Consider the following 18960-nt stretch of genomic DNA (forward strand, 5'->3'; position numbering starts at 1 on the left):
TTTGAGAACGCACCTTTAGGTAAAATAAGCAGTATTATTAACAAAATAATCATTAAACAATAGGGAGGAATTTTAAATTATTGAAAAACTCGATCAAAGGGACATACCCTAGTTTTTAAACACTAAGATATATTTTTGACTATTATAACCGTTTTTGATAACTTAAATCATACTTTACTTAGATTTTATTGTTTAATTTATCAATTAACGTACATTCGAAGTGTTTTTTGTCATCCTGGTGTTTTTAATATCATAAAATGAATTTTTCATATTTTTAAAAACGCACGAGCGTCTGAGAAGTAACAGTTATGGTGTCGAGTTTTAGTCTATTTTTAGAGGGTATTTCACCATTTCAAAATCACAGACTCATGTTTCACTCAATTGTAACTTTATCCAAATGTGTTACAGGTTTGTAGATTAACTAAACTTAGTGTTAATTTTCACGGGTTGAAACTAGGGTATGTCCCTTTAATTTGGCGTTACAAATCTGACTGGTTCTCATTTAACCACAAGATATCTATCCACATTGCACTCAATGATACATGGTCGAGAATCATATCGCGAACATGCAGTCTATTAATATCAAAGAATGCTCACGACAATTGTCTGTTATCAGGTAATTTCATGCGACTTATCTCAGTTGTGACGAAACGTCGTTACAGCCATGTTGAAAGTGGTTCTGTTGCTCACCCTCTGGGCCTTGGTCCAGCCCAAGTCTGTGCCAAGACATAAGCGTATGTATTTAATAATAAAACCAGTTTAGTAGTATTATTGCATACATCGATTAATATGGATTTGCATAATTTCATTTTTTATTTTACTTTGCTTTAATTTTCCTTTCCAAGAAATATGTTTTTCTTTTCCTCCGTGTCTTTATAAAGACACTATTTAAATTCTTTATATTATTTCATATTAAAACCAGTTTATTAGTATTATTACATGAACCGATTATAATGGATTTGAATGAAAAACCCCAATCCAATGTTGTTACTCTACATTTGTCTGACATTAGGTTGATAGCAAAAATATGATTAACGTGCACATTCAGAGCAAGCTGTCGCAGCACACGCCTGTAATAGGCACAGGTGTCGACTCTTGCAGGCTCCTCTGTCCAGGACAGGCTATGTCTCATTTCGTCAGTGACTTTATATGGACATAAGTACAACTTGAAAACCCCCAGAATTAAAATGATATTAAAATACAAAACAAAAATACACTTTTAATCATGGAATCCATTATATTACATCGTTTGAAGTAAACAATATGTTGATTATCGACAACATACCTAGATACCGTTGTTTCTAATACCCGTCCAACCCTTTAGAATTTAGTTAATAAAGTTGTCAGTATTGACATTAAACACAAAAATCGAAGAGCCAACAAGCCCATTAAACACAATGTTATGCTGTATATCACACTACCACAATGTCATCATAATATCTGACACCACTTTTACCAATACCAAAACTATTCCAGGCATGACGGTATGTTACGATGCCTTGGGATGTTTCAGTACTAAGTACCCGTTCTTCAGTTTGCAACGACCACTCAGTTTTGTCCCCGAGTCCCCCAGTTTCATCAACCCCGACTTCACCCTGTTCACCCAACAAAACGTCAACAACGGCGACGTGCTTCACACCACTGACGTCACCGCTTTGAAGTCGTCACACTTCAATGCCCACAGACCTACGAAAGTCATCGTCCACGGGTACCTGGAGAACGGTAAAGCCAGCTGGTTGACGGTAAGATGAAAATATTCATTGTCTTGGTTTTAGTAGTGTTATAAACTATCAGATATTTGGGAGGAACACTGAAGAAGAAGAAGAAGATGCTTTATTGTACTGAAGTGGCCTTTGCCCATTGTACATATTACATATATACTAAGTTTACAAGGAGCTCCATTCAATATCATGACATATTCAATAGCATAACATTTTGACACAGTATTATTATAGATAATACAATAACACCAATTCATTGACTAGGTTTACAGCACCCCCCCCCCCCCCCACACACACACACACACTTTTGCTGTTAATTGATTCTTCAATATTATAAGTAATAGTAGGCCTACTATACACAGTAACACCAGCTCACTTACTAGGTTTACAAAACCCTACATACCGTTAATTAACCCTTCAACAGTTTTGCTCTAAAAAATTTTTTTTTTAATATAGAAAGCTAAGTTTTTCAAAGCGTTAATGTCTTTGCTACAAAATAGGCTTTGTACATTTGCACTGTCTGGTCTATATCTGATATTACAAAAATCGTGTAGGAAGTTACGTCTAAGATCAGTTAACACTGTGCAATTAAGATCAAATGTATCTCGTCTCCAATGGTACCTAAGTTACATATATTGCATAGCCTCTCAGCAATGTTTATATTGGTATGCATATCCTTTTCATTATTACTATGATGGTAAAAACAGCGGGAAAATGCTATTATACTTCTCAGATGGTAATTTAAGACATATAGGTAGTGTTCGGTAGTTGGTGTTGTATAATGACATAAAATGAGTCTTCTTTTTTTTAGGAACACTGAGATAAGATGGTGACATAAAACAACTAAAACAACAACAACACCAATAACAATGAAAATCACACACTCTCAAATACAATCCCAAATCACAACAAATAAGAAAAACCCCACCCATTCCAGAACCCCAAATATTAAGAAATGAATACAGCAACAACAAGAAATACCAAACCCATCAACATCAATAATGAACAAACAAAACAAAAATACAAGACCCCCCAAAACCCCAACAACAACAACCCTCCAAAACATCCTAAAATATGCAGAGGAAAGTATAAAACAACAAAAAACCCCAAACAAAATAAAAATAAAAACAAAACAAACATGCACGGTAAACGCGTAGAAGTACAAACACAACTCCGAAAGTGAAACTTTACTAACAAAAATACAATATTTCAAAAACAAATTATTACATTTTGCAGTAAATGTTAATTTAAACAATTTATTGTCGTTTTGTTTTGTCTCAGTAAATACTATTTGTTTCTTTCAGCATATGAAAAATGAGTTTCTGAAGACGAACGATTTCAATGTTATTATCGTGGGGTGGGGAAAAGGATCACTGCCCCCGTACACCCAGGCTACAGCCAACACACGTGTGGTCGGAGCCATGATAGCGCAGCTCATCAAAACTATACAGGTAGGCGCAGGTGTAATCGAAACAATACACGCATTAGCATATTCAGACTCATACTTACATACTCCTACGAGACATGTATATTTTGCTGGAACTATAACAACAGGAATTCACGAACCACTATGGGTGTGTAGACACAAAACTGAAATGGTCAACATAGCTTCAAACCGAGGTGTTTTATGGCATATAAAGATATTTTTGAAACTCGAACACGCTGGAACTTGAAATATTTTGCCGATCCTTAAATTTTGTGTGTATATATAATTTTCTTTATTTTTCATACCATCATAATTATGCATTTTCTCGTCGAACAGAAGACTACGGGTGCACAGCCGGAAACGTTTCACATCATTGGTCACAGTCTGGGTGCCCACATCGCAGGGTATGCAGGAGAGAGAATACAGCACGTTGGTCGAATCTCGGGTTAGTGGATGTAGTTACTACATATAACTTCCTAACAATACACTAGTAAATTTGTTTTATTTGTTTAAAATACCACAAACATTTTGTTTAGGGCATCAAAGAGTGCATTTATCTTTATGGCGATATGAATGATGAAACCGCGAGTTTGGTATCGCACTACTTGACTCATCCGAGCCTGAGGTACACATGATCTGCAGTGCCTACCCATAAAGTGGGTGAAACTCGGTCACCAAGCCTAATGGTGCATTCGGTCTTAATACTGAAATGAAAAATCGTCTCATTGCCTCAGGTGGATACACGAACTCAGTACCCACTAACGTTGGATACTAGTATTACAAATTCACTAAACTACCGAGTACCGAGGCCTGTATGTGAGTTTTGTTTTCTTTCATAAGTATACAATTTATCGGTAAGAAAACATGACACAAGGTGTTTGTAGGTAATTTTTTAAAATTTATTATTACATTTTAAAGGTAAACAATTTTGATCTCCACAAAAAAAGAGTACTTTTTTTCTATCCTAAGTAATATAAAATTCGACAGAATGGCCTAAATTATTTCAAAGCAATTCAGAACATTTTGCATTTAAAGCTGTGATCTAAAATGAGACAATTATTAGAATATAAGGTATGCATGACCATGTCACACACATTCTAATTTTAAGCCAGGTTGTAATTCAGTAAAAATACGAAACTAAGATGACACTTTTCAGGACTTGACCCCGCGGAGCCCTATTACCAGAACACCGACATCCGCGTGCGCCTTGACCCGAGTGACGCGCTTTTCGTCGACGTCATACACACAGACGGACAGAGCATTCTTAAACTAGGTGAGATTTGTTACACACTAATAGAGCTAGTGAGTCGTACTGATTTTACGAAACGAGTGTCAGTATTATTGTATTGTTCAAGCGAGAGCGAGGGTAATACATGAATCCTGACATGAGTTTCGTAAAATCAGTACTCTGTACTTGGTAACTATTATCCTGTTCAATTATTTAGACCCAAAGTTTTTTGCAAATGTTACGTTTATTTCCTATTCGATATTTGTTTTCTTTGCATTTACATGAAAACAAACCCAAACCCCGACAGGTTTTATATACAAATCATCATATAAAATGCACGAAGTTGACTTAATTCCACTTTTTAAAAATCTCTGTGTGTTTTGAATGCACGTTACTTCTCCTATAAATAACTAAGGTCATTTGCATATCAAAAGCATCATTCTACAGTGCGTTTCAAACTAATGTTCGGTTCTATCGTCCTATCCGCACAAATCGTAGTATGGCCTATATTTAAGAAAATATCTGTAAACATAAAGCAGGCGCGGATTCAGGTGGGGAGTTCAAGTGACAAAACCTCAGTTTGAAAAAAAAAATGTATTAAATATTATAATTATATTGTGGAATACACAAGCGCGCGCGCTGAAGGGAGAGAGAGAGAGAGAGAGAGAGAGAGAGAGAGAGAGAGAGAGAGAGAGAGAGAGAGAGAGAGAGAGAGAGAGAGAGAGAGAGACCCGTCATTTATGTAACGACGCACTCAACATATTTTAATCTATGGTTATATGGTTATAGGGAGAGAGAGAGAAGAATATAGTATGCATGCGATAGGTGGAAGTGTGATCCTCTGCACAACCCCAACCTCACTTAAGGCTTCTTTTGTATATGGAGCGAGACGTAGCTCAGAGGTAAAGCGTTCGCTCATGGTAGGTCGACTGATCGATCCCACATGGTGGACCCATTGGGTTGTGTCTAGTTCCAGCCTGTGCACCACAACTGATGTATAAAGGCTGTGGTATGTGTGTGTCATACTAGTTATAATATGTAGATATTAAATAAAAAATTATTATCCTGTCCGCTTTCTTATACATAACACAGTCTGTAGCGAGTGTGTCCACCTAGAACATCGATATAGGCCTGGCACCGTCGTCTCATTGAGGCCACTAAACGCTGGAGAAAGTTCATGGGAATGCCTGTTTCGCAGATGCGTGGTTAGGATCTATGTGTCTTGGCGAGGGGTTGTCACGGGTGGTCGGCCGCTACGGAGATGGTTGACCTGACCTGGTTGTTTTGTTGATATCGTTGCCATAATTGCCATATGGTGTTTCTGTGGACGTTAAATTGACGTACGACGTCACGCTGCGAGGTCCCAGATTCAGGCATCCCTACGACTCGCCATCTGTCATTTTTTATTGAGGCGTGGCATGACGAAAATGCATCAAACAGTTCACTAATGGTGTTTTTCTGACTTCTGGACTTCTGAAGGCTGCACAGAGTGGCAATGATTTGCAACTGAATGTCTGGCCTTTTATAGTGAACACTGGACAGAATTTCTCCCGAATATTCCATGTTTCTTGAACAAAGTATGCAATCGCTGCAACAACTGTTTGGCTGCATTTCTGTGAGCTGTTTCATGCACATTTTCTCTGGTTTACATCCATAAATCCATTCACAAATTTATTACTTTTGCCTTTGAGTATATATATATATATATATATATATATATATATACACATGTACTAGTATATATCTGTATGTGTATGTATGTATGTATGTATGTATGTATGTATGTATGTGTCTGTCTGTCTGCCTGTCTGTCTGTCTGTCTGTCTGCCTGTCTATCTATCTATCTATCTATCTATCTATCTATCTATCTATCTATCTATCAGTTTTTCTCTGTATGGCTGCATGTCTGTCTATATATCTGTCTGTCTGTGTCTGCCTATCTATCTATCTATCTATTTTTCTCTCTATGGCTGCCTGTCTGTCTATATATCTGTCTGTCTGTGTGTGTCTGCCTATATATCTATCTGTCTGTCTGTCTATCTATATATCTATCTATGTATGTATGGCTGTCTGTCTCTGTCTATCTATCTATCTATATATCTATCTATCTACCTATCTATCTATCTATCTATGTGTGGCTGTCTGTCTCTGTCTATATATATGTCTGTGTGTGAAAGTCCGTATAAAGCGGCCTTAATATAATTCTGTCCTCATCTGAAATATTCCTCGTTGCATCGTTGTAGGCTATGGAATGAAACAGACGTGTGGCCACGTGGACTACTTTCCTAACGGCGGTATGACTCAACCTGGATGTGACAAAGGACCCATTACTTCTATTAAACTGGAAGGTCTATATGATGGTTAGTGTTACATTACTGTGATAGCAGATTCCTCTGGGATCCACATGACACAATTATATTTGCAATTGTATTTACAGATTAAGGTGGATTTTTTAGAATCAAACAAGTGCTCTTAACATTTGAGTCATTATGACGCTTGAATCTAGATTTAGAATCTACACTATTATGGAACTTTAATAAAGGCTCTACTTTGATCTGATCTTGATCTTGAGCTTGAGCTTGATCTTGATCTTGATTTTGAGCTTGAACTGCAAACCTGAGTCTGTAATACAATGCAGTGCAATATAATGTAATGTAGTCGTAGTCATAATAGTTGTAGTAATGATGATAGTGACGACGATGATGATATTGATGATGCTAAACACGATGATGACAACAATAATGATGAACATGAAATTGTATTTAATGATAATAATGATAAGGACCATTGGAGAGTTAATTTAAGATATTAATACCTTAAATTTTAAAACATGACAACTCCTACTCACCTATCATTTCAGGTGTTAAGAATTTCGTTGCATGCAGTCACCTGCGGTCTCACTACCTCTTCATCGAGTCCATCAACAGCCGGTGTTCCTTCGACGCGTATCAGTGCAACAGCTACGACGACTTCGAGGTGAAAACACAAACGATTTCATTTCTACGATTCGATTTCATTACACTAATTGCCAATACACTAAAATAGTTTTTATTTCGGTTTAGGCTTAATGCATCAAATAAAGTCCGTATTAACATACATTAAAAAGTAGTGTCATATAGTATATTTATTTGTAATTTTCAAAGAACACAAATGCACGCCATACAATGGCAAAGTCTATAATATAATTAAATATAATAGCGTCCGTAGACAGCACATATATTTGTGTTACGTCACATTAGTCTGCGCGGTACAAAAGTCTGCGCATGTTAATTACGTTACATTACGTCTTGAGACAAGTGCTGGGGTATGTTTGTAAACAAACAACGTTAATTTAATTCACAAAACAATAGTTAAAACAACACATCTCGATTGTGAATATATGTATAAAACTAACTGATAACAATTTGACTTAAAAAAGCCCTTTGAATTAATGCACTAAAAGTATACTTTTGCCAGCCTCGATTAACGTTTTTTTGTATCACCTGTCAACACGTGTCTGTCACCGCTGCAATGATCAACCTTGTATATCAACTTACACAAGTTTACATAGAACCTTTAATACATACGTTATTGTAATTTATGGAAGTATAAATGAAATGGATGTTTTATTTTATCTGTTAAAGTGCTGTGCCAGACCATACACTAAAATTTGAAATTCCATAATTAAATGTTTCTTAACACAACCAATATGGCTGCCTAGGTAAAATAAAGCTTACAGCATGCCCCATATTTAAAGCTCCTGTATGCCGGAAACGAACACTATTTATGCTTATTTATTAAGGCGCGTGCGTGTGAGACACCTTACCACTGGATTACAACTTTTATTCTTGTTTTTGTTCTTTAGCTTTTTCGTGCAGGTAGGGGGGTTTGGGGATTGAAACCTACCCCCCCCTGCTCAAGGCGAAATTGTTTTCATATCCCCCCCCCCCAGACCCCCCGATTCTTCCACGGGCTGAATAGTGTAGTAATGCGGCGCTCGCGGTGTAATATTTTTGCCAGACACAACAAATAATGCCTTATCAGTTTGAACTTGCAAAATTTTACGACGAACTCGACCCTGACAGATGATGATGAAAAATTTCCTGGCGACAACTTACCCCCTGTTTATACGAATTAGTTAATAACAGACAACTTATGTTGAATAATGATAATAAATTTTGACATTGGCTTTTTTTTATACTGGCATTTTGTGTTATCCAAACTAAGGAGCATAAAACACTATTTATATTTATCTTATTTGCATAAACTAAATTAACCTGTAACAAACTATAATAGGAATTGTGTGTTGTCTAGAAGTTACGAAAAGTCGAACCTATTACCTATTTGTTGTTTCTGTTAACAGTAGCGACATACGTGGTTGTTTTGTTTGCTGCGCAGACTTAGGTGCCGTCATGCAGGCCAGTAAATAGAGGAGGGTGCCACTAAAAAGCGTTCATTACTTGAGTTTAAAACAAATTATTTAATTTTTTAACTTTCAGTAGTAACACGTTTATTGTTCCATTGTACTGTGGCAGTGAAACAAATATTTTTAAAGAAATATTTTAACTTTAAAATATAACACAAATGCTTAGGTGCGCCGACTTTAGTGCCACGAGTGTATATTTATTTTTGATGTTCAAAGTTCGGCAAATGTATGCCATGCAATGGTAAGGCTTGTGGACACATGGGATTTCACGCCGACAAAGTGAAACCCGCTAGAGGACTGAAGCACGTGAAATACTTCCTCAAAACAAGTGGAGACGGACCTTTCTGTCGTGAGTGTTTTTCTAGTACGAGTTATTCTAAACATGGTCACCTCGCGGTGAGGCGGAGACAAGTTTTTGATAATAAGACAGATTTCTACTAAATTAATTTAAGAAAATTCCATGGTCTTACCTAGCTTACATTAACTAGGGAGCAACAATCAACAGAATCCTGACACAGTAATATAAGATCTTTCTTAGTTAGATCCCTGCATATATATAAAAGACCTTGGTATGTAAAAACGCATGTAAAAGACCCCTTTCTACTAACAGAAAAATGTAGCGTTTGTTTTTCTAAAATTATATGCCAGTTACCAAATATATCTATAAATATGCTGTAGTGGTGTTAGTGGTGTCTTCAAACAACAAACATTAACGTTTGTACTATCGGCCTATTATTAATATTATTATTATTATTATTATTATTATTATTATTATAATACACGGTTTTTTTTATTGAGAGAATGTATTCTACATTTCAGGCTATCATTATAAAGTACAGCTGTCGTTTGGCAGTCAGTTTGGTGCACGGGCAGAGCGTGGCGACATGTTCGTCAATTTAATCGGGAAAACCGGCCAGACAGGAGAACTGACACTTAACAAAGAGTAGGTAACATTATAATGTATTTACTTCAATTCAGTACATTTCTAGTCTTGAAGATTACTTCAGTGATTTATGAAGGAAAATTACTGGTAAAAGTGGCCAAGCAATGTATGAAAAAACTATATAAAAAAGTTTAATTAGGAAATTTTAAATTTTTATATTACCATTTCATAGTCTGTATAGGCCTATAAATACAGGGACGAGGGACCTGTGCCCCCCACTCGATGAAAAAAATACACGCCACTACTCTATTTACCGTAAATAAAGATACAAATCTGGATTGCCCCCCTCCCCCCTCCCCCCCCCCCGATAGCGTTGCAGCGGGCCTGCACTAAGACATTTAATGCAATTAGCACTCACCTTAAGATAGGTATTTTTTCAGTGATATGTATATACAAAACTGCACACCATCTATGCATTTGTTATTCAGTCACATGTACGTGCAGCCGGGAATGTCATACAACTTTGTAGTGACGTCAGTTAAAGATATTGGCGACATCACCAATGTCGAGTTCCGGTGGCATCACAATTCTGCTTTATTGAACCCGCTGAGCTGGAATCTCCTGAACTTCCGACATCCAAGGCTGTATCTAAACAAAGTAAACGTTGTCAACGGGCACACGTCTAACCAGTGAGTACAACATTTTGTTACATGCGCGATTTTCTAATACATCGCATACATGATTTTCATGTTCGTGCTATACGTGATCTTTGTTTTGTGCTATACGTGGTCTTTGTTTTGTGCTATACGTGATATTCGTGTTCGTGCTATACGTGATCTTCACGTTCGTGCTATACGTGATCTTCATGTCCGTGCTATACGTATATTCGTGTTCCTGCTATACGTGATCTTCACGTTCGTGCTATATGTGATCTTCACCTTCGTGCTATACGTGATGTGATCTTCATGTCCGTGCTATACGTGATATTAGTGTTCGTGCTATACGTGATCTTCACGTTCATGCTATACGTGATCTTCATGTTCGTGCTATACGTGATCTTCACGTTCGTGCTATACGTGATCTTCATGTCCGTCCTATACATGATATTCGTGTTCATGCTATACGTGATCTTCACGTTCGTGCTATACGTGATCTTCATGTTCGTGCTATACGTGATCTTCGTGTTCGTACTATACGTGATTTTCACGTTCATGCTATACGTGATCTTCATGTTCGTGCTATACGTGATATTCATGCCCGTACTATACGTGATATTCGTGTTCGTGCTATACGTGATCTTCATGTTCGTGCTATATATAATCTTCATGTTCGTGCTGTATGTAATCTTCATGTTCGTGCTGTATGTAATCTTCATGTTCGTGCTGTATGTGATCTTCATGTCCGTGCTATACGTGATATTCGTGTTCGTGCTATACGCGATCTTCACGTTCGTGCTATACGTGATCTTCATGTTCGTGCTATACGTGATTTTCACGTTCGTGCTATACGTGATCTGCACGTTCATGCTATACGTGATCTGCACGTTCATGATATACGCGATCTCCATGTTCGTGCTATACGTGGTATTCGTGTTCGTGCTATACGTGATCTTCACGTTCGTGCTATACACTTCACGTTCGTTCTATACGTGATCTTCATGTCCGTGCTATACGTGATATTCATGTCCGTGCTTTACGTGATATTCGTGTTTGTGCTATACGTGATCTTCACGTTCGTGCTATACGTGATCTTCAGGTTCGTGCTATACGTGATATTCGTGTTCGTGCTATACGTGATCTTCACGTTCGTGCTATACGTGATCTTCATGTTCGTGCTATACGTGATCTGCACGTTCGTACTATACGTGATCTTCATGTTCATGCTATACGTGATCTGCACGTTCGTGCTATACGTGATATTCGTGTTCGTGCTATACGTGATCTTCACCTTCGTTCTACACGTGATATTCATGTTCGTATTATATGTGATATTCGTGTTCGTGCTATATGTGATATTCGTGTTCGTGCTATACGTGATATTGATATTCGTACTATACGTGATCTTCTTTTTCGATCTATACGTGATATTCGTGTACGTGCTATATGTTCGTGCTATACTTGATATTCATATTCGTGCTATACGTGATCTTCATGTTCGTGCTATTCGTGATATTCGTGTTCGTGCCATACGTGATATTTACGTTCGTGATATACGTGATCTTCGGTGTTCGTAGTATACGTAATCTGTGTTCGTGATGTATGTTATATACTCTTCAAAAGAAGAAACGCAAAACCACATTGTCGTAACATTTGGAGAATTGATTTAATTATTGAATGGTGAGTCCGATAATTACCAAATGTTGCAGGATTGTTCACAATTCACTCTAGTCCATTGTGAGTAAGTGATAGGACACACCACCAAGGTCAAGGTCATCTGGAGTCAATACCGGGTGTGGCCTCCGCGTGTGTTGACAACTGCCTGGCACCGCCTGCCCATTGAAGCAACCAGAGTACGGATGACGTTCGGGGGATGGTGGCCCACTCGGTGCTATGCCAGCTCGGGCAGGGTCTCTGTGGTTGTCGCTGTCGGGAGGCGTCGGTCCAACTCGTCCCATAGATGCTCACTTGGGTTCAAATCCGGTGATACGATGGCCAAGGAATCTTAATGTGTTGTTCTGTAGGAAAGCCGTTGTGAGACGTGCTGTGTGAGGCCTGGCGTTTCATGTTGGAACACTGCGTTGGCGTTGGCCATAACTGGAACGATGTGTGGCCGGAGGATCTGGTCAATGTAGTCCTGTGCATAGGTTGCCCTGCACGTGGACCAGGTCAGTTTCAGTGTGTCGTGCTGCCCACACCATGACACTACCCCCGCCGAATCTGTCCACTTCCTGCACGCAGTTTGCCGCATAACGTTCACCACGACGCCTATACACGCGACATCTTCCATCATGACGTCGGAGCAGAAATCGGGACTCGTCACTGAACCACACCTTTCTCCATCGCAGTTGAGGCCATTTCGTGAATCTGGCACCACTGCAGTCGGATCGACGGTGTTGTGGTGTTAAGATGACACCTCGAACTGGACGTCTGGCACGAATTCCTACCTCACGTAGGCGGTTCCGTACGGTCTGGTCGGATATCCTGCGCAAACCTGGTATTGCTGCGGCTGTGGAGGTGGCTATACAATCGTTCCCGAAGGTGGCGTACCCGGATGTAGCGGTCGTGTTCGGGGGTAGTGACCCGTGGTCGACCGGATCTAGGGAGGTCACGTTCGTGCATGAATGTGAACTTCACAGTCTGGAGATGGTGCTTGGGGACACATGGAATGCCCTGGCAACGGCCGCTCTGGATTCGCCTGCGTCTAGTCGGCCGATGGCATTGTTTCTCTGCGGTTCACTGAGACGTGGCATGTCCTGGATTGTCAACTGTCGGCCAGATACAGAGGCCAGGCAAGCTATAACACCCTGCACTTTTATACTGTCGTGTTCTGCACGTGCAGACAACGCACGTGCAGTGGTGACATGATTTGCGCGTGGCTGCGTGCTATTACGTGGAACTTTATTTCAGTAGCTGCGTTTTTCGTGTAACCGTGGGAATGTGTTTGGGACTATGTGATCTTCACAAAGTTCGGTAGGAAACTATACGTGAGTTCATTTGTACCCTTTTGCGTTTCTTTTTTTGATGAGTATATTTTTGTTTATGGCATACATATCTCCTTATATTTTGCTCGTGTTCATTATATATTTGTTCGTGCTATACGTCATCTTTGTATTCGTGGTGTACGTGATTATCATGTTCGTGCTATATGTAATCTTCATGTTCGAGCTATATATAATCTTCATGTTCGTGGTGTATGTAATCTTCATGTTCGTGCTGTATGTGATTTTCATGTTCGTGCTGTATGTGATCTTCATGTTCGTGCTGTATGTGATTTTCATGTTCGTGCTGTATGTGATCTTCATGCTCGTGCTGTATGTGATCTTCATGCTCGTGCTGTATGTGATCTTCATGTTCGTGCTGTATGTGATTTTCATGTTCGTGCTGTATGTGATTTTCATGTTCGGGCTGTATGTGATTTTCATGTTCGTGCTGTATGTGATTTTCATGTTCGTGCTGTATGTGATCTTCATGTTCGTGCTGTATGTGATTTTCATGTTCGGGCTGTATGTGATCTTCATGTTCGTGCTGTATGTGATTTTCATGTTCGTGGTGTATGTGATCTTCATGTTCGTGCTGTATGTAATCTTCATGTTCATGCTGTATGTAATCTTCATGTTCGTGCTGTATGTTATCTTCATGTTGATGCTGTATGTAATCTTCATGTTCGTGCTGTATGTGATCTTCATGTTCGTGCTATATATAGTCTTCATGTTCGTGCTGTATGTGATCTTCATGTTCGAACTATATATAATCTTCATGTTCGTGCTGTATGTGATCTTCATGTTCGTGCTATATATAATCTTCATGTTCGTGCTGTATGTAATCTTCACGTTCGTGCTGTATGTAATCTTCATGTTCGTGCTGTATGTGATCTTCATATTCGTGCTGTACGTGATCTTAATGTTCGTGCTGTATCTGATCTTCATGTTCGTGCTATACGTGATCTTCATGTTCGTGCTGTACGTAATCTTCATGTTCGTACTGTATGTGATCTTCATGTTCGTGCTGTACGTAATCTTCATGTTCGTGCTGCATGTGATCTTCATGTCCGTGCTATATGTAATATTCATATTTGTGCTGTATGTGATCTTCACGTTCGTGCTGTATGTAATCTTCATGTTCGTGCTGTATGTGATTTTCATGTTCGGGCTGTATGTGATCTTCATGTTCGTGCTGTATATACGTGTTCGTGGTTATGTGATCTTCATGTTCGTGCTGTATGTAATCTTCATGTTACGTGTAATCTTCATGTTCGTGCTGTATGTTATCTTCATGTTGATGCTGTATGTAATCTTCATGTTCGTGCTGTATGTGATCTTCATGTTCGTGCTATATATAGTCTTCATGTTCGTGCTGTATGTGATCTTCATGTTCGTACTATATATAATCTTCATGTTCGTGCTGTATGTGATCTTTTTGTTCGTGCTATATATAATCTTCATGTTCGTGCTGTATCATTATATATTTGTTCGTGCTATACGTCATCTTTGTATTCGTGGTGTACGTGATTATCATGTTCGTGCTATATGTAATCTTCATGTTCGAGCTATATATAATCTTCATGTTCGTGGTGTATGTAATATTCATGTTCGTGCTGTATGTGATTTTCATGTTCGTGCTGTATGTGATCTTCATGTTCGTGCTGTATGTGATTTTCATGTTCGGGCTGTATGTGATCTTCATGTTCGTGCTGTATGTGATTTTCATGTTTGTGGTGTATGTGATTTTCATGTCCGTGCTGTATGTAATCTTCATGTTCATGCTGTATGTAATCTTCATGTTCGTGCTGTATGTTATCTTCATGTTGATGCTGTATGTAATCTTCATGTTCGTGCTGTATGTGATCTTCATGTTCGTGCTATATATAGTCTTCATGTTCGTGCTGTATGTGATCTTCATGTTCGAACTATATATAATCTTCATGTTCGTGCTGTATGTGATCTTCATGTTCGTGCTATATATAATCTTCATGTTCGTGCTGTATGTAATCTTCATGTTCGTGCTGTATGTAATCTTCATGTTCGTGCTGTATGTAATCTTCATATTTGTGCTGTATGTGATCTTCATGTTCGTGCTATATCTAATCTTCATGTTCGTGCTGTATGTAATCTTCATGTTCGTGCTGTATGTGATCTTCATGTTCGTGCTGTATATAATCTTCATGTTCGTGCTGCATGTGATCTTCATGTCCGTGCTATATGTAATATTCATATTTGTGCTGTATGTGATCTTCACGTTCGTGCTGTATGTAATCTTCATGTTCGTGCTGTATGTGATCTTCATGTTCATGCTGTATGTAATATTCATATTTGTGCTGTATGTGATCTTCACGTTCGTGCTATACGAGTTTTTCAAGTTTGTGATTCTAGTGTACGTAGTATATACGGTATTGGGGCGGATGGTAGCCCAGTGGCAAAGCGTTCACCTGATGTGTGGTCGATCTGGGATCGATCCGTGTTGGTAGGCCCATTGAGCTATTTCTCACCCAAGTCATCACGATTGGTATAGCAAATGCTGTGGTGGTATCCTGTCTGTGGGATGGAATATATAAAAAATCCCTTGCTACTAATGCAAAAAACATGTAGCGCGTTTCCTCTTTATGACTATATATCAAAATTACCAAATGTTTAACATTCAATAGCTCAATGTGCTCTAGTGGTGTCGTTAAACAAACACTTTTTAATACACACACACACACACACACACATGCGCACTCGTCTTTAATCTGTGATCGTAATAATCGTAATCTTTTTGTTTGTGATATACATATCTCCGTATGTGGTGCAAATATACTTTTCAATCTCGATGTTACTGGTTTTGAATTATGATCAAATTTAACTTTATATATCTTAATATTTATGAGTTAGACATTGATAAACAAAATTTAGTATTAGATTTTGCATTACCGTTAGCTAACTCAAGAAATTACTGATGTAATTTTTCAATCCCTAACATTTTGTTTCAACCTTTTTGTTTTAAATTTCTTTTTAAAAAGCATGTTTATAATACATCATTACGTCCAGTAATAGAAATAATAATATTGCATGATTACGAATTATGACAAAGAAAATGATTTTGTTTAGATATACGTTGTGTGGTCACAGCGGTGGAGTCGAGAATGGGCACAAAGATCGGCTTTCCATAGGAGCACACACTTGTTAATGTGTGTGTTATGGTATTTGTCATGATGTATAGTTTACACGTGATTTGATTACACTTGTCTCACAATGAAAATGTGTTTTGTTTTAATTCCATTGTTATTTATGTTCTGTTGTATGCCTAACAATCTGAACGACAAAACCGTAATAGGTTGTCAGGGCCGTATATTTGCACATTGCGGAGTCGAATGGGTATTTGGCAAAATAGTGAATGATTCTATGGATCTCTGTCTCATGTCTCGTCTATAGGAGGAAAGCCACTCCAGAGTAGATAATTTACTTGAGATTTCATTCCTCTGGCACCGCTAAAAGAGGACTGCCACTCCCAGACTTAGAATAACTACTTTTGTGATAACATGCACTCATGAATCATTGTTTGCTCCACCCGACTAGACCTGTTAATCGTTTTACAAATTCCAAACTTAATACATTAATATAAACTTAATCTATAAAGTTCATTGTGCTGTATAGAAATCTGTCTGGAGTGCGCTGTAAAGAAACTACCAATATAATCGCCACACAGGAAACGTTCGAAGAGAAAGTAACAACATGGTTTAAATAAAGGTTGTTTTTTTCTCTCGCTAAGATGTTATTTATATAAAAGTGTACAAAAAACTGCACTTAGAGCCATAGGGTAAAACATGCCGTATTAATCATAATCACACTATGGAATACGCAGGGAACTAAACACAGGGAGGCAAAACATTAAAACATTATATTGTCATGCTTTTAACTATGGCAAATATAGTGTGAGATATAAGTGACTCGACCTTTAACAATAGAGAAAATAGAGTTGATGACACCAGTGTTATTGATTATCAGATTACTGTAGGAAACATAGGAGTGTGAATTAGATAATAAAATTCCAGTCATTTATTCCGATTCAAGCATGTGTTATATGAATCGTAAAGGTTTTTGTCAGATAATCAATATGGAATGTGATAACCTTGCATTCTGTTGCTCCAAGTTATCATGGTGTCACTTCAGAAGCTGTGGCTGGATTGACCAAGTAGATTGTTGTATTACTCGGAATGGCCCATTTACATTCTGAAGGTTGTTGTTGAACACGAACTAACTGTGTTAATACTCGCGAGATTTGGAATCGTCATTCTGAAACCTGAACAAGTTCAACTCGTAATCTTGTTAGAAAGCGAAAAGTCAACACAAAAGTCAGGCTGTACATGCTAGGACGACATCCACCGATTGAAGTATTTGGGGTTTTATTTTTGACCAGAGGCTTTGCAGTAATGTTACCTTTAATAAGAACAAACATTCTGAGAGTACTGCTAAAACAATGCATGTCCCCTATCGTATATCCTAAGTTAAAGTGCCATAACTGTGAAAAATGGGAAAATCGCCATCTGTAACAGTACGTGATAAAGCTATATACAAAAGTTCATCTCAATATCTTCAAACATTTTATAAAAACAAATGTCCGTAAAACTAATTTTCTTATCTCCTAAGTTCAAGGGCCATAACTCTGTCAAAGCTGAGTAAACCGTCATGACAGTCAAACTTGATCTGTGACAGTACACTATAAAGCTATGTACAAAATGTGAGCTTAATATTTCGAGGGATTGTGAAAAACCATCTGGAAAACTACATGTGGGGCAGACGGATGGACAGGCAGACAGACGAAGATGAAACCTACAGTCCCATCCTGCTACCTGCTTAAATGTCAATAAACCTAGTGCCGTGACCTCGATTAATTTACATCTTATTTGCAAAGTTATCAAATTCTTAAAGTATGTAATCTGAAAAATATCATATACTTTGATTGCACTGAAATAAAAAAAAAAATTAATATCTTACATTTTCAGTGTATAATATCTTACATTTTGAGTGCAATGAAAGTATATGATATTTTTCATTAATCGAGGTCACTGCACTGGGTTTATTGACATTTAAGCAGGTGACACTCCATAACTGACGTATACATTCATAGTCATCAAACAGAAACACTTCAATAACAATTTTACACTAAAAGCTGTCCAGCGTTCATAAAACAAAAAAACGTTATGCAGTAGTTTATTTTGAGGTAAGGACACCCAAACTTGACGTCATTCGAGTTTGACGTCATTTCCATTCATAAAGACACCGCGCCAAATATTCTTACGTCATTTGAATATCTAGTAATGGCGGACTGGAATTAAAGTTGCGTGTACAGTTTACAAAGTTTATTAAGCTTGAGATTATATGATAAAGAGATTATTACCCTCGTGTGTTTCGGTATCGTCAGTATCATATATTAGGAATAAAAATAATGTATTATGCTTGCCAGAGGCTTGCATAATACAATAATACAATTTCTATTCCTAATATATATATATATATATATATATATATATATATATATATATATATATATATAATGTTTTTATTTTATGTTTTATATTGTCCAGCTATACAAAATCAGTTAAATGTATTATTATTTTCGCATATATTCTTTTTACAAATGAAAATCTGACTGGTGCGTTTTC

At 37.8% G+C, this 18960-nt stretch overlaps 1 protein-coding gene across 1 annotated transcript; it reads left to right on the forward strand.

The window, feature by feature from the left end:
* The first annotated feature begins 658 nt into the window (after window positions 1-658).
* Window positions 659-16556, forward strand: LOC121376306 (pancreatic triacylglycerol lipase-like). The gene is made up of 11 exons (XM_041504145.1): window positions 659-734; window positions 1477-1742; window positions 3026-3172; window positions 3484-3592; window positions 4304-4420; window positions 6619-6735; window positions 7236-7351; window positions 8997-9129; window positions 9600-9723; window positions 10152-10352; window positions 16406-16556. Exons 1-11 carry the CDS (start codon window positions 665-667, stop codon window positions 16482-16484), a joined length of 1479 nt encoding a protein of 492 aa, XP_041360079.1. The 5' UTR covers window positions 659-664; the 3' UTR covers window positions 16485-16556.
* Window positions 16557-18960: the final 2404 nt, after the last annotated feature.

The sequence above is a fragment of the Gigantopelta aegis genome, chromosome 6 (genome assembly GCF_016097555.1).
Source record: "Gigantopelta aegis isolate Gae_Host chromosome 6, Gae_host_genome, whole genome shotgun sequence".
Classification (NCBI taxonomy): domain Eukaryota; kingdom Metazoa; phylum Mollusca; class Gastropoda; order Neomphalida; family Peltospiridae; genus Gigantopelta; species Gigantopelta aegis.